The 24,035-nt window shown below is 45.2% G+C and overlaps 1 protein-coding gene across 3 annotated transcripts in view; it reads left to right on the forward strand.

Moving 5' to 3' along the window:
* Window positions 1-24,035, forward strand: part of ANXA7 (annexin A7) — a 490,249-nt gene that overhangs the window by 207,477 nt on the left and 258,737 nt on the right. For all 3 annotated transcript variants that reach the window (XM_085603646.1, XM_085603647.1, XM_085603648.1), the window contains one exon: window positions 14,136-14,241. In XM_085603646.1, coding sequence (XP_085459772.1) covers window positions 14,136-14,241 — 106 coding nt within the window. The remainder of the gene's footprint in view (window positions 1-14,135; window positions 14,242-24,035) is intronic.

Genomic DNA, 24,035 nt, shown 5'->3' on the forward strand with positions numbered 1-24,035 from the left:
CTTGGCATGTAGGGCTGCTGACATTCATATCGCCCACCCTCCTCCCCGGCGCCTGTAGCGGCTGCAGCACTCAGAATTACTGTATAGCATGGCCATCACTTACTGTATCTACTCCATCACTGCCACAATGGCGAAAAACAATCTAAGGATGGAGAGGATGCCCATGCGCACTGTAGTCCAGGGGAGGAGCCACCTATCTCGTGATACTTCGAAGACTCTTCCAGGACAACAATGTGCAATCATCCGGACCCAACACTAGGCGGCGATCTATGCACAGATATGAATGTCAGCAGCCCTACATGCCAAGAACAGATGCATACTGGTAAGTAGCATATTCAGAATGTGTGCCTGGGGTTTGTTATGATGCATGAATATTGGATTATTCTGATGTGGATGACCCTTCAGCAAGTCGAACACATGTTTAAAAAAAGTTCTAGCTGTTCCTTCTAGTTGTGCCAATTTTATCTCATGAGGAATTGGGTATTCCATTTATTGAGGACCGAATTAATTTGCCACCTTTATTACTTTGGCATGCTGTCTGGTTAAAGCCGGCAGCAACAATGAACAGGATGATGATTAATATTTGTCTGGCTCTGGAGGGAGTTCCATGGTTGAATTATATCAAGTAATCATGCGAGACTTTTGGTATTTCCAAATATTTTAATTATCTGGAAACCATGGAAGGTCTAAGTAAAAGGAACTTCAAACGCTTATTGATTTCAGAGCATAAGGTAGGGCGAGAAAAGAATGTAAAATAAGTATTATTGCAGCGCATGCCCTTCTGTTAACCCAGCCTGGCCCTCAACCTTCTATAACCATGTTTGCAAATGTGCAGCATAGATTTTTATTAACTAGATTTCATTTTAAACATTGTTTATTTTCTTTTATTGATCATAACATCCCATGACGGCACTTATCGCCCTGTCCATTTGATGACCTATCGGAACAAAGCACTTTACATCTATGCTTCTTTTGTGGTTTTCAGACCAAACTAAGGAGCAAGTTTATTATACCTGTGCTGACTCATTTAAACTTTATACCATGTAGACCAACGTTGGTGTATCTAAAACAATTGTATTCTGCTTTTATCTGCTATTCTGAAGCAAACTTGTTAGGGACAGTCAGGAAGATTAGGAAATGCTTATCAGCGGTTTAGATTGTTCGCTATCCCTCCTTGCGTTAGTCTGTCTTTATGATATGTCTTTTAGTAGTACAACATACAGCTATAGGTAAATAGTGTCTTGAAAAATGGAAAAAAATAAAATGTATAATTGTAGGAGAGTAGGATCTGCCTCTTATGTTGCCCCCACTTTTTTTCTGATGTTTACACTGGTTTCTGGCTACAGTCTGGCTGGGACCCTGCTAATCAGGGCCCCAGCCTCTCTGTTCTCTCTAAACAACTTGGAGTGCATATTAGGTGCACTAGTGATTGGATACTGTGGTACTTAATGAGACCCAAGTATATTGTACCTTAGGTACTAAGGGCATAGGTACTTCACAGGCCTTCCAGGGGCTGAAGCATGTATTATGCCACCCCTGGGAAGCAGACTAAATCTGACACCACAGGCCTGCTACTGCAGCCTGGGTGAGGTGGTGTTAGCACTCCTCACTGAGATATAGGTTCACTGTATCTCTCCCTGTACACACATTTAAGCCTATCAGTCACCCCTAAGGCAGGCCCTATCAATCCTGAGGGCAGGGTGCTTGGTTTCCATGTGAGGGGGTGCCTCTGCCTGAGCAGGGCCCCTCTGCAGCTCTCGGAGTCTAGTCTCTGGGGCTGTTTGTGAATGCGGTCAAACCATATACTCTTAAGTGCATTATAACCTCGCGGTTAATGGTAACTTTGGAATGGCTGCATCAAAACATGTCGTGTTTGGGTCAAACGCTTTAGAATCATACTCTCACACCAGTAACTGGTGTGGGAGTATGATCCCACCCTTCTAGAGAGATAGACATGTACCTACTGTGGAAACGCGGTAGAATCCTGAAGAGCCCTGGCATCACAAAATGGATGCCACCAATCACAGACACTGGGCTGCCCTCCTGCTGATGACCGAAACTCGCAGTGGAGGCGGCCCAACAATAGGTATCCTGTCACAACCGCGACTTGCTCCATAGAAGTCAATTGGGATCCGCGGCTGTGTTCTCACACAGCATGCGTCTCCCGTGGGTCCTTTACTTACCTGCCTTGGGTGGATTAGTGAGGCCCCAGCGCTTCTGAAGGCCCTAGGCCTTGTCTCCTCTCAAGTCGTTACCTCCAAGTCTCTTTTTTAGTATATGGTCTGGTACGCCCCTAGGGCCCCAGCCATATTTGTGCTTAACTTATTGTGAAATGTTGATTTGTACATATGTTCCTGACTTCTAATCTCATAAAGAGATTAGTAGTGTGTCTAGAAATAAATACATATATATTTGATATATATACCTGCGTGGTGTCCTTTCATTTAGTAATTCAAGAGATTATAAGGTAAAACAAGCTGCTTTACATTCCTCTAAAGACTTAGCCTGAAGGCTGCTCTCCACAGCTACCACTAGGATAGCTTTCTTTAAAAGGTTGTCTTAAACCTATCTACCATAAGAATCGATTTGTACTGGTGCAAGGTGTCCACTTTAACTAGTGAACAGCATATACCAGGCCAACTTCTCACAATAATGTTTTTCAGAAATGAGTTTCCACTTTTTAAATTGAATTCCCATATTTGAGATCAACCTGGTGCAGGGGTATTTTAATTCAGGAAAGAGATATAGTTCACTCTGATTTTATAGGCCTGGGATATTGTGACTGTTGCTACTATTTAGGCTCATGGAGGAAATGTATTTATTACGGATGAAATGTCTTTTTATATTGACAAACGTTGTATTGTGTTGCTTTTATGATTGTGTTTAAAGTGTGCCCAGGAATAATCTGTCCCTAAAACCTTCTCTCCCTCCACCAAGGATAGGGAACTGCGCTTTTTAGACTTACTCTAGGATTTACAAACAATAACGCAGTCCTTGTGGGAATGTGTTCCACATAAATGCAGTTTAGTTCCACACAGTAGAACCAAGTTCAAATGGATACATCATGCTGGCCACATCTCTATAGTTTTGAAGGCTTTTTAACAATTGCTTCCATTCCTTGCTGAAGGAAGAATGATCTTTGCACAAGGGGAGATACCATTGCAGACACCTTGGAACACCTGACCTGCCTCTCTCTTCAACTGCAGCTACCTCTCCAGTGGATTCTGTGATCTAGGGGGGTTGACTTCCTCCTCTCATCAGACACATCTTTCCTTCTCCTAGACTGAGGCAGGAAGATAATTCATTGAGAAAATAAGGTCAAAGCATACTTATGTTAGGAAAACAGTGCTGGTCTTCAACAAGTTCTAAACAGTTTGCAGTCTCCGGTTTGTGTAGTATGGAAACGTTGTCTTAGGTTAACTTAGGAATAAACTCATCCACACTCCCTGGTGCTTTTTTAACAGTAGTAGTCCGTGGTATATGTTAATTCATTTTCTTTTGGCTCCTTACACACTTTCCAGGTACTAAAATGATCTTCAATTCCTTAAAACTGGGACCGGCTATTGGTGTAGGCCAGTGGTTCCCAAACTTTTGACTCCTGAGGACCCCCATTGAGTCACCACTGGAGGCCGGGGACCCCCAAGCAATTTGTAGGATTTAAATTTCAAACATTAAAACAGTAATTCGAAAAAAATAAACAAACGTGTGCACTCAAAAGAAATACTCAAATTACTAAGGATTTTAGGGGCATATTTACAAGTCCCTATTGCCATGGGAACGTCACTTTTTGCGATGTTCCTGTGGCAATTGTGGCTTAACGCTGCCTTGTAAATAAGGCCCCCTTTCACGCAATGCTTAGCGTGAAAAAGGTGGGCAGTGGGAGTTCTAGTGGGCGTTTCAGTCCAACACCCATTGATTTTGACGCTGACCTCTATTTACAAGGTCAGCTTAAATAGGAGACAGCACCATAATTAAGACCATGAAAAACCTGGTCTTAACTTGGCGAAATGAGGAGTAGTGCCTTATTTCTCCTCGTTTTTGCTTTTTACAGAAAAAGCAAAACACCTTTGATTGTTTATGTTCAGGATGGTGACCCTTCCTGCACATAAACAATCTTTAATAAAAATGACGTTTTGTAACTTCCATGTGTGCTGCATTAGGCAGCACACATAGAAGTGACAAAAAGGCATTACAAAATTGTTCATGTGCAGGAAGTGGGAACATAGCAGCATCAGGATAATGATAGACTGGGAATAAACATATGTTGCTAACTTTTGCCATGCAGTTTGCAAGCAGCTCTTTGATTGTTTATAGGACACTGTGCTAGATTACGATTTTCCCTTATGAATTGCACAGTGACAAAAGAATCTCTGTGACAAAACCAGTAGCCCACTGACCTATTCACATAAAATACTGTTTTTAAAATGCATTGTACACGTTCTTTGCAGTAGGCATATTAACCCTCTGTGTCACATTAGATAAGTCAAAGCTGCCACTAGATAAAACTTTCCTCTCTCTCCAGCAGGTACATTAATCACTGGCATTTTCTTGACACTTTTATAGTTGCTCAAACTGCTAATTTTACAAGGAACTTTGCAGTGCTTTTAAAACTGATGCCTGCGGACCCCCTGGGAATGTGTCACGGATCCCAGTTTGGGAAACACTGGTGTAGGCTATAGATACAAAACTATGCACTTGCACTGTGTTAGACCTGGTACCATTGGCGTGAGTCTCCCTTCCATTTTTTCTGATTGCCTCCTCTGTTTTTGATACGTTTTGCTGGTTTAGATGCTTTGGGCACTGTGCCACTGCTATTCAGTGCACAGTGCAAGTGCTCCCTATGTTAAATTAATGTACTGATTAGTGACTCCATGATTAGGTTATTTGATTTACTTGTCAGACCCTAGTACAGTGCACCATGTGTGCCCAGGGCTTGTAAATCAAATGCTGCTGGTGGGCTTGCAGCACTGGTTGTGCCACCCACAGAAGCAGCTTGTAAAGTGTGTCTCAGGTCTGCCATTGCAGAGCCTGTGTGCAGTCTGGTACTGCCATGCTGACTGACCAAGTGCACCCACTTGCCAGGCCCTACACTTGCCAGGCCCTAAACCTTCCCTTATCTTCATATCAGACACCCCTAAAGCAGGCCCAAGGGCAGGGTGCATTGTAAGTATAAGGTAGGACATGCCCTGGTGTGTGTGGCATGTCCTAATAGTGAATTACAGCCATTTTCGTTTTTCACTATAGCAAGGCTACCTGTTCTCCATAGGCCAGAATGGGCAGTTTGATTATTACATCTTATAATCCTAACTGACTCAGGGAACATGGTAGAAATTCGAATTTAGTATGCCTGAACTCAGAATGATAAAATACATCTTTTAGTAAAGTTGGTTTTAACATTCTGTGTTGGAAAATACCACTTTTAGAAAGTAGGTATTTTCTTGCTTAACTGTCCAAGCCTGCCTCTGCGAGGTTGTGTATTGTGTGTCTGGTTCTGTGAGTGACAGGGGCTGGGGATTCCAGGGGAGAGGGTGAGTCAGCACAGGGCTGAATAGGAAGATCTGCATGTAGATGGGTGGGAGGAGTTGCACCTGGGAACTGAATAGGGCTGTGCCTTCCCTCCACAATGCTAGCTCCACCTCCTGTGGTGTGTCTGATGTCTCTGCCCTGCACTCTTTTTTTTTTTTTAAACACATTTTATTAGTAGGTTTTCAACATACTCCATATCACAAACATGTTACTCTGAGCATTGTAATGGTACATACTGCTACAGTGCTGCATTGACATCCACATTGGTAAAGAACAAGAAAGAGAGCAAAAAGTCCACTGTGCATCATAATAATTTGGTAGTATCATTCTGTACCCAACATCCCCCAACTTATTTTCCCAACCCCTCCCTCTAGCCCTTCATCTTGTTGCATTCCTCCCTAAGAGAATCTCAATCCTCAGATTCCGGCAGGCATTGTCCCTATCAGATCAATGTCGGTCTTATTCTGAGATACGGTACTATCCGTCAGTGCCCACTGATACATATTCCTGTCATTGTAAGTGTGGTGTTGTGTTGTGTCCGAGGCTCGGTTCCAGGGCCCGTAGTCATCATTGCGAGCTATTACGTGGTGTTACGACTTCCACTTCCTGCAGTTTAAAAGTTTCGAGCATTACATCCCATTCCAATGCTATCGTGATTTTCCTTAGTCCCCTGATCTCCTCTCAAGACCGTGCTTTCAGCGCATCCCCACCTAACCATTTCGCTATGCCAGACATGTGTGGGGGGAGTTTTCTTGGACTTCCACCGCATGGTGATGGCCTGTATTGCGAGGAGTAATGACAGGTTTATAAACCTATATTGCACTTTGTGTTTTGAGGGGGACTTATGGAGACACAATATACAGTCCTCTAGGGTGTTGGCCACATCCCTTTGCGTGGCAGCAGCTACGTGTCGTCGGACCGAGTCCCAAAAACACCCCAAGTGTGGACAGGACCATATCATGTGAGCTAAATCGGCTCCCACTACATAGCATCGGGGGCAGTGGTGTTGCGTTTGCGGGAACATTTTGTCAAGCCTTTGGGGGGTAAGGTAGGCCCTGTGCAGTATCATGGTTTGAATACATTTAAATTTCACATTTCTCGTGCATTTCCTAGGGTGTGCTATAATTTTTCCCCATACCTTATCGTTAAGGGCCCGCCCTACATCTTCCGACCATATGACTCGTAGCGCATTGAGGGCTATCCCCGCGTGAGCTCGGATCCCAGCGTATAGCCATCTTACCAAGGGCCTGCCCCTCCCCATGTAGTATAGCATTTTGACCAATTCGTTTGTGGCAGGCTCCTGCCGTTGTGGAGCCCAGTTTGTCTTAACGTAGTGTGTTACTGCTGCATGTAGTATGTACATATGCTCGGGCACCCCCGTCTCCCTAACAAAGTTACCATAATCCAGTAACTGGCCGTCGTGAAACAAGTCAGACATCGTGTGGACTCCGGCTTCGGTCCATGGGGCAGTAGTGCGTTTCGTAATACGCCCAGCTGTTAGTGGTATACCTACTAGGGGGATGTTGCCGGCATAAGCTTGATGTGTACGTGTGTAAAGGAGGGCTGCTTTCCAGCATTGTAACGCCGTGCGCAGCAGGGTAGGAAGCTGCTGTGGAAGTTTGCATCGTGGCAATAGGAGTGTGTGTAAGGCGCCTCCTGCAACATCTCGGGACGTGTATCCTATTTCTTGAAGGTTGCGTCCGGCCGTCCAATAGGAGTGCCACTGCAGCTGGCAAGCATAGTAATATACCCTAAGGTCTGGTACCCCTAGGCCCCCTTTGTCCATGCCCAATTGAAGCTTTTGGAGACTTATCCTACGTCTACCAGTGCCCCAGATGAGATCCACCAACATAGTATTTAGGAGCCTAAAAGTACTTTGCGGGAGTAACACCGGCAAGTTTGTGAAATAGTAAATCAGCTGCGGAAGAACCACCATTTTTTCTATATGTATGTATGTATTTAATGCTTATTAAGCGCAACTGTCATCCGAAAGGGTATCCTGGCCACTCTACCCATTACTGACAGCGGCAATGTAGTCCAAAAGGCAATGCTAGACCTAAGGGCTCTGATTGCTCTATGCAGATTGCCGTCTAGCAGGTCAGTGGGCGTCCAATAGACATGTATGCCCAGATACTTGAAGGTATGTGGAGCGACCGTTATTGACATGGGCCCGAATAAGATATGCTCAGGTAGCGCCTGTTCTTGAAAGAAAAAGGCATAAGATTTCGTCGGGTTAATGGCCAGACCAGATATACATTCAAATGTAGTAAATATCTCAGCCAGAGGCGCCATATCTGACCTCAGGTCCCTAAAGTATAGAATAATGTCTGCATATGCCGAGAAGAGGTGGGTGGTAGGCCCAATCGGAATGCCCATCGCCTGTGCAGCCATGCGTATTTCAAGCGCCAAAGGTTCTAACGCTAGTATAAACAAGAGTGGCAAGAGCGGGCATCCCTGCCTCGTCCCACAAAATATCGGATATGCAGCTGAAATATGACCTCCAGAGCGGACACGGGCAGTAGGGGCATGATATAACAGGCGGAGCCATTTAACATAAGCCTCCGGCAGTCCAAAACATATAGTCCCAATTCAGCGTGTCGAACGCTTGGCGGAGATCTAGGGATAAGCAGCCAGCAGGAGTCTGATGTGTTGGGGCGGTTGACATGAGGTAGTGCAGTCTCCTGATATTCAAGGACGTGCTCCGGGCTGGCAGAAAGCCCGTTTGGTCCATGTGTATCAATTTATTCAGGAGAGGCAGGAGTCTGTTTGCTAGGATCTTGCTAAGGATTTTATATTCTGTTGCTAAAAGTGATAAAGGACGGTAGCTCGCCATGTCGTTAGGGTCCCTACCTGGCTTCAGGAGGGTGACCACCAGTGCTTGTGCTGTCGTGAGTGGTAGTGTTCCCTTTTCCAGCGCTTTGTTATACAAAAGCTCTAGGTGGGGCAGGAGGGAGTCCATATAGGTGTCATAGAATTCCGCTGGTAACCCATCTAGCCCCGGGGTTTTGTTACGGGGAAGTCCTTTAATCGCTGCCTTGATTTCAGCCCTGGTGACTGGGCCTGAGAGGTCCTTCAGAGCTGCTGGGGTCGTACGTGGGTACGGCAGCTCGTGGAGGAAATCCTCTACTCGCGCGTCCGCGCTATGTGCAGGTTTTTTGTAAAGTGTGGTGTAGTATTTGCAAAAGGCTGTGTTAATGTCATCTTGAGTGTAGACTGTATCGCCCTCCGGAGTGTTAATTTCCCTAATCATAGTGGCAGGGGGGTCATCTCGCAGCAATTTAGCCAAAAGCGCTCCTGATTTATCCGCTTCACTGTGACATCTGTGTGTATCGCTGATAATCTATGGTGCGAAGGGATTCTAAAAGCACCGCATGGTGGATACGTATTTCTTGAAGTTCCTCTTGCTTCCCCCTATCGTGCGCTGCCTCCTGCTCTAGTGCATCCATTTTCCGTTCCGTATCTGTGAGGGACTTATGGATCTCCTGTCTAGCTCCCACCGTCACGCTAATAGCCCTCCCTCGTATTACCGCCTTAAAAGCATCCCATTCGATTAGACCAGTAGAAGCTGTGTGAGTATTTTCAGGGAAGTAGTGTGTAATGGTGTCAGCCAGAGCAGCACGGAATACTGTGTCTTCGAGCAACTGTGGCCATAGTCTCCATGTTGGTACCGGAGTGGGTATCCTACCCCATGTAATCGTTAACTCAAGTGGTTTGTGATCTGAAAAGGTCTTAGCAAGATATGTAGTGTGTGTGACCTGCATCACAATCCTTTTCGAGCAATAAATCCTATCTATCGTAGTGTGTAGCATGTGCACCGGGGAGTAAAACGAATACTCCCTGTGTGTCGGGTGTCGAATTCTCCATGCGTCACTTAATTCCCAGCCATCCGCCCAATTACAGAGCGCCTTTGCTTGTTTGATCACTCCCGCACCGTGTAGGGGGGGGTGAGACCTATCTAATGTAATGTCCATAATCGTGTTGCAATCGCCCCCTATAATCCAAGGGTGTGTCTCCCAGCCCGCTAAAGCTAGATTCAAAGCAGTGAAAAAGCGTTCCTGCTCAGTATTCGGTGCATAAATACTACCCAGGACCACTGGCTGGCCATCAAGGGACCCTCGTATAAAAATGTATCGCCCTTGTTTATCCAGTCTCTGTTCCATAAATGTAAATGGTACCCCATGTCGTATCCATATAGTTACACCGCGCGCATACCCAGAATAGCTAGTAGTGAAGACCTGCCCTCTCCACTTCTTGCGGAGCCTCACCGCTTCCTGACCCAGCATATGAGATTCCTGTAGGAACACTATTTGCGCCTTCCTCCTGAGTAATTGCGCGTGTATTCTATGACGTTTCTGCACCGAGCCCAATCCCCGGACATTCCACGTCACAATGTTATACTGACTGAGTCTGTGCATTGAGATAGCCGTTCAGACCCCTGGTCAGGCCATATCTTGTACCCTGCAGGGACAAGCTGCCTCATACCTAACAAATAAGAAGGACTACATCCCACCCCAAAATACCCAATACTCGGGCCGGTCAAACAACTATACCGGACCATACAATAAAACATGGCAAACAGAACAGTGCCTTTTGCTATCATAGCATTCGCAAATAGGGGGACATCGCCAACACCGCACTCTGTGCTCGGGCCACACCTCATTTGACATTCAAGCTCCCTCTGTACGGAACCACGGGCTCAAGTGAATAAAGACCCACAATGCTGTAACATAAGTGTAGCATAAGCAAAAAGGATATTAAAGGAGTAACAGGATCTAGTCCTTATGCACTGATGGCAGTCATCCAAACAGTCCGTCCGCCGTCTGAGGGGTCACGGTGGGAAACAGAGCCACGCTGCCCTCCGAATTCGATCTGTGTAAGTCTTCTTCCGAGGATACTGAGTCCTCAATAAGTGTGGCCCGACGGAAAGCAGCAGCTGCGGTGGGTGCCTGCTCCTTGCTCTGTTGCTGTTGATAAGCCGTTGGGTTTGTTCTCCGAGAGGTTCTACGTGTGCATCTGCTTCGACGGGCGCTCTTCTGTTCCAGTCTACCAGAGCTATTTTGCGTACCCTGGGAGGTGTTATCCCCACTCTCTTTAGGGTCCGTCACCTCCAGCTATTCCTCAGCGTCTTCCAGGCTTTCAAAAAAGTGTCTTGCGCTCATAGATAACTTTTAGTCGGGCTGGGAAGAGTAGTGCATATTTTAGGTTCAAGGCCCTCAATTTTCGTTTAACGGCCAAAAAGGAGGAGCGCTGCCGCTGCACCATGAGCGTGTAGTCCGGGTACAGGGAGACCCTGCTGTTCTCGAAGTTTATGCAGTCCAATGTCCGCGCTTTCTGCAGTAGTACGTCCCTGTCCCTATAATTCAGCAGGCGGACAATGAGGGGCCGCAACGGGGCACCCGGTCTTGGCGGACCAGTAGGTATTCTGTGTGCCCTTGCCACGCAGTATTGAACGGAGAGGCCCTCCGAGGTCACATGGTCACGGAACCATTGTTCCATGTATGTAGCTGGGTCTGTCCCCTCACTTCTTTCGAGAAGCCCTATGACGCGTACGTTGTTCTGCCGTGTCCTTCCTTCCGCATCTTCACCCGGTCCAGCAGAGTACTGACTTGCTTCTGGAGTTGCTGTATGTGGGCTGTATTCTGAGCTTGTTGAGAGGATATCTCAGCTATGGCCACTGTGTTCTCCTTGACCTTGTCAGCTAATTTGGCATGGTCCGCCTTTAGCAGGGTAAAACCAGACGTGAGGGCACCTATTTGTTGTTCAATAGCCGCTCTAGAGTCCCGCACTTCCTGTAGTATAAGGTCCAGTTTATCCACAGGGCCTGTTTCAGCTGTAGGCGGAATGCAGCTGGGCAGTTGCGATTGACCACTAGGGTCTGCCTGCGACGTCATGGGGCGCACAGTGGAGTCGGTGTCCTGGTGTTTTCCCTTGGTGCGACCCATCATCGCCAATCGGTGGATGCGAGCCTGGCAGGGTAACGTGGCACCGCGGTGCGTCCAGCAGATTGTATTTAACAACAGGATCCCCCAACGATAGCCTCACAGTCGTAGAGGCATAGTCCCCAGATGGAGATTGCCAATACCATTAGGGCAGCATTGGCCTCAACTCGCCGCACCAGCCAGCATCGGGGGTCCCACCACCAGCCCCGGCGTCACACCCAGCTACACAGGACGTCCGCAGCACATGGATCACGCCCAGGGCCGTATTTCCGCACAGGCTATTGTGCCCCCTAGTGTCCGGTCCGTGGGCCTCGTCGAATCTGTGTCCGTCCCTCAACTTCAGACCCTAGCGCACTACCCAGGTCTCACACATCGGCTCCTATCTCCCTGGGTGTGGGAGGGCTCCCAAGATTCTCAATATGGCGCCTTCCTTTAAGTGACGAGCCTGTCCTTCAGCACATCAAGGTCGCATTTTCAGTGTATTCGGGGCCCAATGCGATGACCCACTGGCCCTCCTCGATCACTGCCAGCGTCCACTGAGCAGAAGCAGGCACAGCCCGTCTGCTATGTCCCTCCAAGCAATCTTCAGAGTCCGGGCCGCACCCATAGGCCGCAGAACATCCCCGGCGTTCGCGTTGCCCTGGCCCCGAAGATCACCCCAGACGCAGCTCCACAGGACGAAACTGCCCGGGTCGGGCCGTCGTGAACCTCGCAGGCGGGGTCGCGCGTCTCTCACCTCATGCGCCACCAGCAGGAGCTCCGACGCCACACAGGTCCCCGCTGGTCACCGTCTGTCCGCAGCCCACCTCGGCAAGGTCACGGCCCGGGACTCGCTTCGCCCCTTCACACAGCGGGCAGAGTCCGGGTCGCTGCAATCATCCGTCGCAGCCTACCTCTGGGCTAGGGATGGGGCCGGACAATGGCGCTGCCCTTCCCCGACACAGTGCATCGCTGAAATCTGCCAAAAACAGCGTGGGGCAGGAGGTTTCCAGGATCTTTAGAGCCCGGGTCCGGAGCTTCACTATCAAGCAGCTGCCATGTACGGCAGTCGGCTATGTCCCCCCCCCTCTGCCCTGCACTCTGAAAGGAAAGAAGGAGTCAGGTAAACAAAGTGCTCCAGGACTGACCAGAACTGGTTTGGACTGGGCAAATGACTCTCTGCCTTCAGAGAACAAAGAGAAAAGTAGTATAAATATGGGGACCCAAACCCCAAGACTTTAGATCACTTTTGGAACAAGAAGAAATCTCTGCCAAGGAGAAGAACCAAATGAAGCTGTAGGAGTTGGACTTGCCCCCCCTGCCAGTGTGCTGTGGTGTTGGGTTGGCCTGCAGTGGTGTCTTCATTGCCAAGGAGAGGAGAAGGAACTTTTACAGAACTTTCATCATCTTGCAGAATATTTCTCCAAGGGCTTGAACTTGTGCTTGCCTCCTGCTGAAGTCTCAGGGACAACAGACTTCACCACCAGCTCCCCTCCGAATTTCCTTGCTGGGAATTCTATCTGCAGAAGCCTGCGTGTCGCTGGGAGCTGGAAGCGCGACGCAACGAGAAGAAGTGTGTCGCCGCCGCAGCTGTAGTCATCGCATCGCCGGAGAAGCGTGCCGCCACATCTCCCAGAAGCGTGCCTTCGTCGCAGCTGTCTGCTGTCGCATCACCGGAGAAGCACATCGCAACTGTGAAGGTCACCGTCGCATCATCGGAGAAGCGTGTCGCAGGGCCTGACGCGGCTCCAAAGTACAGAGTTAGCGCAAGGCTGCCAGTGCGTGTACGCATCATCGTCACATCTTCACATCGTCACATCAAGGGTGCCATCTTATCGCATCGCACCGGATTGTCTCATCGCATCGAGGCGCCATCTTGCAGCTTTGCAACCGGGCTGCAGCACGAGAATCTACTCATCACCTCCTCTCCGGTAAGGATCAAGACGCATCCTCTACTCTGCACAAGCATTGAGGCGCGACGCATCGTCTCCCCCGAAGCAAGGAACCGACGCATCTCCAATGTTGTGAGCCTTTTGTTTATTTTGCATTACGCATCCAGGTACTTTTGTGAAAACTGTGTCGCATTTACCAACAACTTGAAGTAAGCTAATTCTACCATCTTGAAGCCAATTTTAAGTACAGCATTGTGGATTTTTGTCGTTTGTGGTCTTTTTGTTAAGTTTATATAAAGAATACTTATTTTTATAAAAACCTGTATGGTGTCCATCTGTAGTGTTTTCACTGTATTACTGTATGTGTTCACAAATGCTTAACACACTGCCTCTGAGATGAGCGTGTCTGCTCGTGCCAAGCTACCAAGGGGGTGAGCAGGGGTTATCCAGTAGTGTAATGCCCTTTCCCTGACTTGGAAGCAAGGGTCCCTATTTGGTCAAAGGTACCTACCTCTGCCAACTAGAGACCCCCAGTTCTAACACACTGATTTTGTGTTAAAATGGTAATAAGTTTGAAACGGAAAAAAATGTTACTTGTGTTCAGGCTTCTCACATTCTTGACTTACAAATTCTAAAAGATTGAATTAACCCCTTAGAATTTGAACATGAGTTTCACAAATTATATTAATTTTGGCATAAGGCATGTTAACTGAATGACCTTTCATGCATGTTGAGTAGTGCAATCGGTAATATGGTGTTTTATTCAACAGACCTATTGACATGTAAATCTATCTTGTAGCCTTTACCTTCGGCAATGTCAGCAACTCAAGGTACAATCAGACCTGCTGCAAATTTTGATGCATTGCGAGATGCAGAGATTCTCCGTAAAGCAATGAAGGGATTTGGTAAGCATGTGTTTATATTGGACAAGTTATACTAACGATAAACAAAATTGTTCTAGAGTTTCAAAAGTTGAGGACTCTAGTCGTGTAGATCCACGACACTCCCTTTCATTCATAATTGGAGTTGCTTTTGAAATGAATATGAACCTTTTGAAGCATTGTTAATCTGACCGCTCTTTCCAGACTAACGATTTAGCAACAGCGAATTGCGCTTTTCAAAGCGAGCATACAAAAGAAAGAATAATTTTTCTGTTTGAAGCGTGTCACCTCTAGTTCGGGCATGTTAAGCACCCTGTTTCTATGCAGTGTGCCTGTTCTATCCTAGGCAGGCTGTTCAACATACATTTCTAAGTTTATTCAAGATAGTCATCGAACATATAAAAAATGGTAGTTACCAACATTATTGCCACAACTTCACCAATAATTTTTTCAACATATATTTGCATAATGAGAAGACTACGAGAGGTAGTGGTCACCTGAAACGAGCCCCCCCCCCCCAACCCCCTCACCACTAGGCCAATTAAACAGTGATTTAAATTGAGATTTTTATCCAGATCCAGTAGATAACACACCACCCAGCGCATGTTTTGTTTCTGGTTTTGTTTTCAAGGCATTATAAGGGAGACCTCCCTGTTTGAACCCCTATCTGAGTTGGTCCAGAACATAAATTATTTATAAATACTCTCAACTTTGATAAATGCATACGATAAACTGAAGGATTAGTGTGCACACAGTCAGTGTCCTGGAAATTCTTGCAGTGCTGAGAGTTCGGGTAGCTCAGAGTCATGAGTCGTATGTAGCTTCTAATGTATTTACCTATAATGTAAAGACACTGTTTGTATTACAAAACAGTGTTTCGTACCATGAGAATGTCATACTCCAGTAACAGATGTAACTGGCTTGCTGTGATTTTGATAAATGCCAATAATCATATGTTTAATATATATATATATATATATATATATATATATATATATATATATATATATATATATATATATATATATATATATATATATATATATATATATATATATATATACACATAATGGGCAGGCAGGGAGGTGGTGGTGTTGTGGGCTACTTAAAAGTGGAAAAGTGCAGAGTCCCTAATTTCAGAGGTATACCTGTGCAAATGTGCAAGGAAACCGGGATGATGTGATAGCAAATGTAGGCTACTGCATAATCATGACTTCTTTGTAAAGACATGACTACAATGCTGAGAAATCTTCAGTATTACATTTAAGACCTAAAGCAACTCAATTTATTATTTTCTTGAAAGCGGTTCCTCCATTTAGGTCAGACCAACCTGAGCGACTTGATCGATTGGTTAACAAGGTTGTCCACTGGTTGAAAGGGAGAACCAGTGTCAGTAACTTGCTGCATAAATAGATAACCATGGTGAACAGGATTCCATGGGTAGGGAATATGCTGAAACCTGATACTAATGACTGGATTGTGACCAGTTTTTGGAATTAATTTGTTCATGATCTATTATTCACATTCGGCTTCCTAAACCAGGGTCATAGCAAGATTGAGGCACCTCCACTGGGTTTTTATTATGATTCTAGATCATAAGTGATGAGACCTGACAATTGTTATTGTATTTATATAGCGCTTACGATCCCCTGACGAGGCATCACAGTGCGTTTCGGAGTGTAGCACGCTACTCCGGAGCCCAAAAAGGGTTAGTGGTGGATTTGTGTAGTGAAATCTGAGTTAATTTGAGCGTTGGACATGTGAGTCTGTTAGCTGGATTGAAAGGGATAATGTGGGGGATAGAAGAGGGAAGAGTCTAAAAAGTGTTTATTGGGAGATCATAGTAGGAAGATGAGGTTTGGGATGAGTATAAGGAGAGACGGAGGAGGGAAGAATCTCTAGAAATAGATTAGGGAGATCACAGGAGTAAAATTAGTTTTGGAATGAGTCAAAGGAGCGATAGGAGAGGAAAGAATTTAGACGGGTTGTTTGGGAGATCATAGTATTAAAATGAGGTTTGGGGTGATCCAGTGGGGGGGGGATAGAAGAGGGAGAAGTCTACAAAGGGTTGTTTGGGAGCTCATAGTAGTAGAATAAGGTTTAGGATGAGTCAGAGAGTGGAGGTAGAGGATATATTGAGAGAGGTATGGGGTGAAATATAGGGTAGTGCATTGGAGAGTCAGTTTCTTTTTACAGTACGAGTTAAGTAATAAATATATACATAAGTACATATTATACATATTTATATCAAGACATACACAGAACTAGATGCATATAATCAAATTAAATGTTTATATGGGGTGTATGCTGTACATTTGTGTTTGAGTATGGTGGTTATGTAGGAAAGAGCCAACTCTTAAGTAGTCTTCTGAAGATTACATAGTTATCTGTATATCTTATGTGTGGGGGTAACAAATTCCATAGTTTTGCTGATAGAACAGAGAAAGATGTGCCACTTAAGTTTTTTTTCTTGTATGGTGAAATTGTGAGGTGAGATGCCAATCTGGAGCAGAGGTTCCTTTGTTGAATGTATTTGGCGATTTTATTCCTGATGAAAAGTGGTCCTGTTCCATGTATTGCTTTGTGGGTGATAAAAAGCAGCTTAAATGTGCATCTTTTGGCAACCAGTAACCAATGTAGGGCCCTTAAGGCAGGGGAGATATGTGGGCTTGTGGCATTAAATGTAGGAGTAGTCTGGCAGCAGTGTTCTGAATCCATTGTAGACTTTTCATAGTTGATAAAGATGATCCATGGTAGAGGCCATTGGTGTAATCAAGTTTTGACAGTACAAGAGATAGTGGCTGGACCGTGTGTGAAAATCCCAGGTGAGGGAAGATGCGTTGCAGAGTTTTCATAGTAATGAAGCTTTATTTTTCTAATTTTTCCACTTGGGCATTCATTGATAACTTGGAGTCCATGGAAGTTCCGAGGTTTCTTACTTCCTTTGATATTTTAGGAGATGGTCTTAGATCGTCATGCCAGGCGCCAAGTGGGTCATAATATTTCCAGTCGCCACATGCGAGTATTTCCGTTTTGGAAGCATTCTATTTGTGATGGCTCCATGTCATCCACTGATCAACAGCTCTGAGGCAACTGAAGATTTGTGAGTTCCAATGTTTTTGGAGCTTTACATTTTAAGGAGTATTTGTGTGTCATCTGCATAGTTATAGCATGTGAGCTGAAATTCATTGATGATTCACCGGTAATGACTTCATGTAGAAAAGCATGAGTAAGGTGATAGAACCTTGAGGGTCAGCGTCCCCTGATTTTGTGAAGTATGGTTTGGATATGAAAAATGGAAAATGGATGACATTTGTTCTGTTTTGAAGGTAGGATGTGATCCAGTCGAGGGCAGTCCCCCCCCCCTCTATGCCAGCTTCGTAGAATTTTGGATTAGAGTGTCGTGGTCAACTGTGTCAAAGGCAGCTGAGTTGCCAAAAGAAGTAGTGCAGAAACCCCTTTGTGGTCTACTGTGTTTGTCATTCCAGATGGAGAGGAGGGTAGATTCTGTGCCTCTTCCTGGAAGGAATCCTGTCTGGAAGTCAAAGAATGGTGTTCTCTTCAATTCCAGTAGTTTAACAATTATTGGTGATTGTTCTTACTGGTGTGGCAGTAGATGTAGCTATAAGAATGTTCATAAATATTTGTGGTGGACAAGGGTCAGAACGGCTGCCGGCAGGCCTGCTTGTTTTAGCCGAATCCATAAATTCCCTCTGACATTTCTTTGAAGGAATGGAGAGGCTGGGTTAGCCTACTCTTGGAGGGTATTTTCGGAAATGGTTTGGTGCTGATGGTTTTCCTTTGTTTTAAATAGGAGTCCAGCATGTCTGCTTCGGTTGTGTAATGATTTGCCAGTTTGTCTGTGAATTCTTTAATAAGATGAGTTATTTCTATGCATTTAGGTATTCAAAATTCTGACATTTTGTAAATTTCTTTATTTGCACACTTAGCATTTTGAATTCTGTGTGCATAATACCTTTTTTTTTAGCTTCGTCTTTTTTTTTTTTAGTTTCTGTAGGTGAAGTTAGTCTTCGTTTTGAGCCAGATGTGTTGCAGCTTTCTAATTTGCTTTTTTATCTATTTTAGTTCTGTATTTATCCAAGGTGCCTGATTTATTTTCTCCTGTTTTGTCGTTCTGAGTGGTATTGGTGATCAAAAGCTTCCTGTAGTGACTTGTATAGTTTTTTTAACTGAATTTATTGGGTCTAGGTCTTTGTTGGATGTTAGTTGTGTTTCTAAGTATTCAAGATTGAGTTTGGTCCATGGCCGATAGGTGGACGCATGTAAGGATGTTTTAGGTGTAGTGCTTTGTGGTGTTTTATGTTGGAAAGCTAACAAATAGTGGTCTGACCATGTGACTGGAGTAATCGTTTGAAAGGTAACTAGTTCTGGATTTGCAAAAATGACTTCTAGGATGTGTCCAGCAAAGTGTGTGGGTTTGTGGATAATCTGATGTAGGTTCAGTGTATTAAGGCCAGGGATGATGGTTTTGAGTGGGGCATATTGGGTTTGTCAAACCAAATGTTGAGGTCACCCACAATTCATAGATTGTGTATTGTTATCAGGTTTTAAACTGTATCTAGGAATGTGTTTTGGAAAGTTGCATTGCTAGGTGGAGGTCTGTAGAGGAGAAGAAAGTTACAGGAGGAAGTTGGTGTAGGGTTGCATCTGCCGAAGAAGGCCTCACAATCTGGCATGGAAACATCGTCAGCTTTGAGATGTATTGTTTAATTTACTAGAACAGCTAGTCCACCTCCTTGAACCGGCTGCCTCGTTCATACACATGCTATGGGATTGCCCGACACTCCATAATTACTGGGAAGCGGTGCATACCGCCATTCGTGCAGTCACTGGGTTGCAGGATCTCTACACGTGGGAGGCCAGCGCCTTAGGCATACATGGGCGACACAAGAATAAGAAGGTGGAGAGGCGTTTTGCTTTCTTGGGACTTATCCTGGCTAAACGATGCATTACTATGCACTGGAAGGCGCCGGAGGGACCTCCCATGGCGGCATGGGTGGGGGCAGTTAAGAAGTGGGGGAAAGCGGAGGAGACGTTGCTTCGAACGGAGGAGGCTCGGGGACACCGCAAACACCCGATTTCCCTGTCATGGGCGATGCTCATGCATTCCTTCACACAAGAAACACAACCGGCGGCGGGCCCGCGAATAGTTGACTCTCAGGAGGCCCCCGCGACTCAGGAGGGAGATGACCGAGAGGCCCGGGTATCCGATGGGCCCTAACCCTGACCTGTAGCTGGTACCCTATCCGCCCCATGCGCGGCCGGAGATCTACACTCCCGCCATCGACCCTTGCCCCTCCCCTCCCTAGACTCTTCCTCGCGTCTGAGAAAACCTAGCGCTGCGACAGGCAAGGAAACTGCTCCCCGACGTTAGCCACACACTGACTATAATTCCAGATATAGTGCACTCCCCAGTTTACACGTCCCCAGTTCGTTTATAGTACTTAATTGGCCGCGCTTCACCGACCGGAGGGACAACGCACTCGGGATATGGATATTCATAGCAGCCCTCATGTAATGCGGCATCCACAGCGTTCGTCAGTGGGATGGGCCTAGACATAGGATAGGGCGGGGACCCTGACACTCTAAGCTTGTGAGATCCGCTGCACACGGTGCTCCAAGGGCACATGTTTACTGTAAATCTGTATGTGCAAATATCCGCACTCTGTTTACTATAAATGCCAATAAAAATAATTTTCCCCCAAAAAAAAACAGCTAGTCCACCTCCTCTTTTTCCGATATGATTTTGTGTGATAGTTTGATAACCTAGAAGGTTGGCTCCATGCAACACTGTAACAATGTAATCTCCCAACCGGATTAAGTTATGAAGAGCAAGTCTGGTTGTGTGTCAGTGAGTATGTCGTAGATGTTAAGCTTGTTTTTAGAGTGATCCAGCATTTACTAGTATGCAGTTTAGAGATTGTGATTTGGTGATGGTGTGACTTTGTTCTATAGAAGAGTGAGCAATATTTTTGACACTTATAGCATGTGTGTCATTAGTGCTGGTATTGGCTGCTTGAGGATAGCAATCGTGTTGCTTTTCTATATCGTATTCCTCGTTGAGCAGGCTTAAAAGGCATTTTGATGGGTGTGCGTGTGCAGGTGGTGGAGATGGTGTTTGAGAGTGAGTTGGTGAGCTGTGTTGTTTTTGTTGAGTAGCCTTTTTGTTATAATAGACATGGAGATGTGAAGGTGTGATGAGTGGCATGTTTATTTCATGTTTGTCTGTTTAGGGTGGAAGCTGTATGAGTTGCGGGTGGTGCAGCATGTGGGTCATGTTGTAAGGCTCTAAATTGTGCAATGAAGTAGAGGCATTTGAATGAGAATTGTTGTGTTGATGTATTTGTGTTAAGTGTGGTGTGGTGTGGGGGAATCGAGTAAAGATGGTTTAAGATGTGTATTTGTGTAGCCGGGGGTGGGAGTGGGTGTATGTTTCTAGTTTGTGATGGAAAGTATCATGCAATAGTGGGTGTGTGTTTTTGTTGTGCTGGTGTGTGGTATGTATTGTTTTTGTGGAGCAGTGAGAGGAGATGATGATGTAGTGGTTTTCTGAGAAGGGTTTGTATGTGAAGTATTGTTGGTGAGTGGAAGTTGAATGGTAAAGGGGTGGTGATGTGTTTTAGAAAAGGGTTTGTGTTGTGAGAGTATATGTTACAGATTTGATAGCTGGAAGAGGTAATGTGTGGTGGAGTGGTGTGTGAGGATTGTTTTGTTGTGTGTTTTTGGTAAAAAGAGGAATAACTAAAGGGTATAGCTGGTGCTTTTTATGAACAGGGAGTGTGTGTCTGGATGAATTAGTTGTGTATAATGTGGCTTTGCGTTGTGTTGATGTGTACATTTGTTAGTGGTATAGGACAGGGTGGTGTTTTATGGAAGAGTGAAGGTGCGAATGCGTGGCAGGTAGGGTAGAAGGGTGCATATGTGTGGGTTGTTGGGTGCTGTAGTGGTTTCCGGGGGGGATGTAACACTGTCACGTTTTATTGTCCCAGCCGTATACAGATTTGCTGCGTTAGCTCAGCTTGAGTCTGTAGGTTGACAATTCAGTCCTGCTACAGCCAAACATTTTTTAATGATGATGAAATGCATCGGGATAGTGTTTTTTCAATGTTTGATAATGAAGTATGTTCTTCCCCCGTTGTGATACCTGACATTTATTGTTCTTCAACTCTTGTTGACAGTGGTCATTTGTTGCCTGGGATTGCTTTTAAATTTGCCTCATGTAATGTAGCAGGCTTGGGGTCCAAGATGGACAATGTGGAATGGTTCAGTTTCAACAAAGGTTTTGACGCAGCTTATTGCCAGGACACCTGGGCATTGGAAATACAATATATAGATGGTTTTAGCTTATATTTGACAGCTGCTGTCCCAGCATACTAAATTAGAGCAAAGAGAGGTTTATTAACCTTGGTCTCTACTTTATTTCCTGGGGAAATTGCCTGGTCATATTCTATATTCTTTTCTGATCTGTAGAGGGCAAGACTACCCCAACGGGGCTTCCCAGCGCTAGGGAAACAGAAGACTTAACAGAGTAGGAAACTAGAAAAGCTAGGCCTTCGGCAGCTTTCTAAACATTACATAGGAATTGCATAGGCAACGTTTTAGCGGAAGGGCATTCCATAGCTTCAGTCCAAGAATAGAGCCAAACAAGCACCCTCCCTGGCCTGCAAGTCTATCTTTGGGAATAGTTGCAAGATTGTAGTTGCTGGAACCGAGTTCTCACCTGGGAGAATAAGGTCGGACCAGTGATCATAAATATAGTGGACGAGAATGATGCATAGCTTTATGCTTATAGTATAATGCCTTAAATTGGATATTTTTGGCCAAATGAAGCCAGTACAGTAGTCGGATATGATGGGAGACCGATGCAGATTTTGGAATATGACATAGAAAACCGGCAGCCAAATCCCGGGTCGTTTGATACAGCTATTTCTGATAATTGGTGGCGCCCAGTTATAAAAAGTTGTCATAATCTAGTCTGGATGCAACTGAAGTCTACACAATCGTTCTTTGAATAGCAGACAGTAATAGGCATAAAACTTTCCTTGGGTATCTAAGTGGGCCAAAGCAGCATGCTGGCACCTTGCTAATGTGCTGATCCATTGACAATCTGTCATCCAGCCAGAAGCCCAGATCTTTAATCACTTGCCTAGGAATTGGAGTTAGAACTCCGGACACTTACACTTTTTTCGCAGCAAAATCGTTAAACCAAGGAGCCGGAGGGCGCAAACTAACTTTAATGCCAGTTTTCAGAGTTATAAATCTAGGCTTGACTAAATCCAGTGGTCCCAGTGCTAACGAGAGTATCCACTGTTCCTTCCAGCCTGGGCAATGATTCTTGAGGACAGGTGCAGAAAACAGTTGGGTACAAAATTTGGCCTAACGTCTGGAAAGGGACATAGACCCCAGAGGAGGGGGTGGAGCGTGGGGGGGGGGGGGGTTCTCTACCCGGTCTCAAAGCCCTGAATGGAAACAAGAATCCCAAACTGATAACACCAACTGAGAGGTAGCGGGGGATACACCAGTGCACCTAATAAGTTCGAAAATAACGGATCTGGAAGATGTCCTGCAATGGGAGTTGGTTAATTAGCTAGAAGACGAAGACCCGAAGCTTTAGAATCACCAATGATTGAGGCGGCTGTGCTACACTTTGACAATCTAAAGAGGATGTTAAAATTGCCCAGTATAATAAAAGTAGCACACTTAATAATAAAAGAGTTCAAGCCTTCGCCAGGAAAGGGCGTCAACTGCCAGCTGAACCCAGGAGATGATAGATTAAGGAACCAGGGAAAGTAACATTTTTGGCTAAACCTAAAGAACAAATAGAACACTTGTAATCTGGAATGGAAAGATTAGTGATCTGACATGAGAAAAGTGACTTAAAAAAATTTCCTAGCATTTTGCCTCTTTTCTCTATCCGGTCTTGTGTGGTTATACAGTATTCAGTATGTATAGCTAGTGCAATGTGGGGCATATAATCTTCATGTAGCCAGGTTTCGGTAAGAAATACGACATCAGCCTTATGATCTACTAAAAAATTAAAGATATTTGAGTGGTGCTGTGCTAGAGAGCGACAGCTAAAACTAAAAAGGATGTCGGTAAGGTGAAAACGTGAGCTACTCAAGGCCATCAGCCCGGAAAGTAACATTTGGCACCCTTCGCCTCCCTGAGATAAAGTATGCACTGACGGCAACCCTGTGTAAAGGGAAGTGGCTCTAGACTTGTCTGAAAATTGAATGACATTGCCAGGCAGAGAGAGCAAATTGGTTTGCTTGAATAAATAATTCTGCGTGGTAGATGTGAACCAGGCTCCTAGCCTTGGTCTGGCGCAGATGGGCTTGCGTTTCGGTGTACCTTCAGTGCATTCGCGCTATGCCTGATTTTAAACCGTGCATGTCCCTTGTGATATATCCAATCAGAGAAAGACTAGACCACTCAAAATGGCCCATTCGGAACAGCATCACCCAAATGTCTCCTTGTGCTGCCCATCTCTTCCAAACAATGCCATGATTCCGGCAGACAAAATGGGGTAAAACCAGTTAAAAAGCACAAGTTTGGTAAAAATAAAATACACCTCCCCCACACCAAAGCTACCTCCAAAGAATATTAATTATTTTGGATTCTCCACACTTCGAATTGTTGTGGTTTGTTTGCAGTTCTATTAATTTTTAATTAATTTCTATAGTAACAATTTTGATCTGAATAATACTGATATTGCTATTCCCTTTCTAGGAAAATAAAGGGATTCATAACCAGAGGAAATTGGTTGGTATGATAATTCTGAGTTTAAAGCTAACGTT

The sequence above is a fragment of the Triturus cristatus genome, chromosome 1_2 (assembly GCF_964204655.1).
Source record: "Triturus cristatus chromosome 1_2, aTriCri1.1, whole genome shotgun sequence".
NCBI classification, from domain to species: domain Eukaryota; kingdom Metazoa; phylum Chordata; class Amphibia; order Caudata; family Salamandridae; genus Triturus; species Triturus cristatus.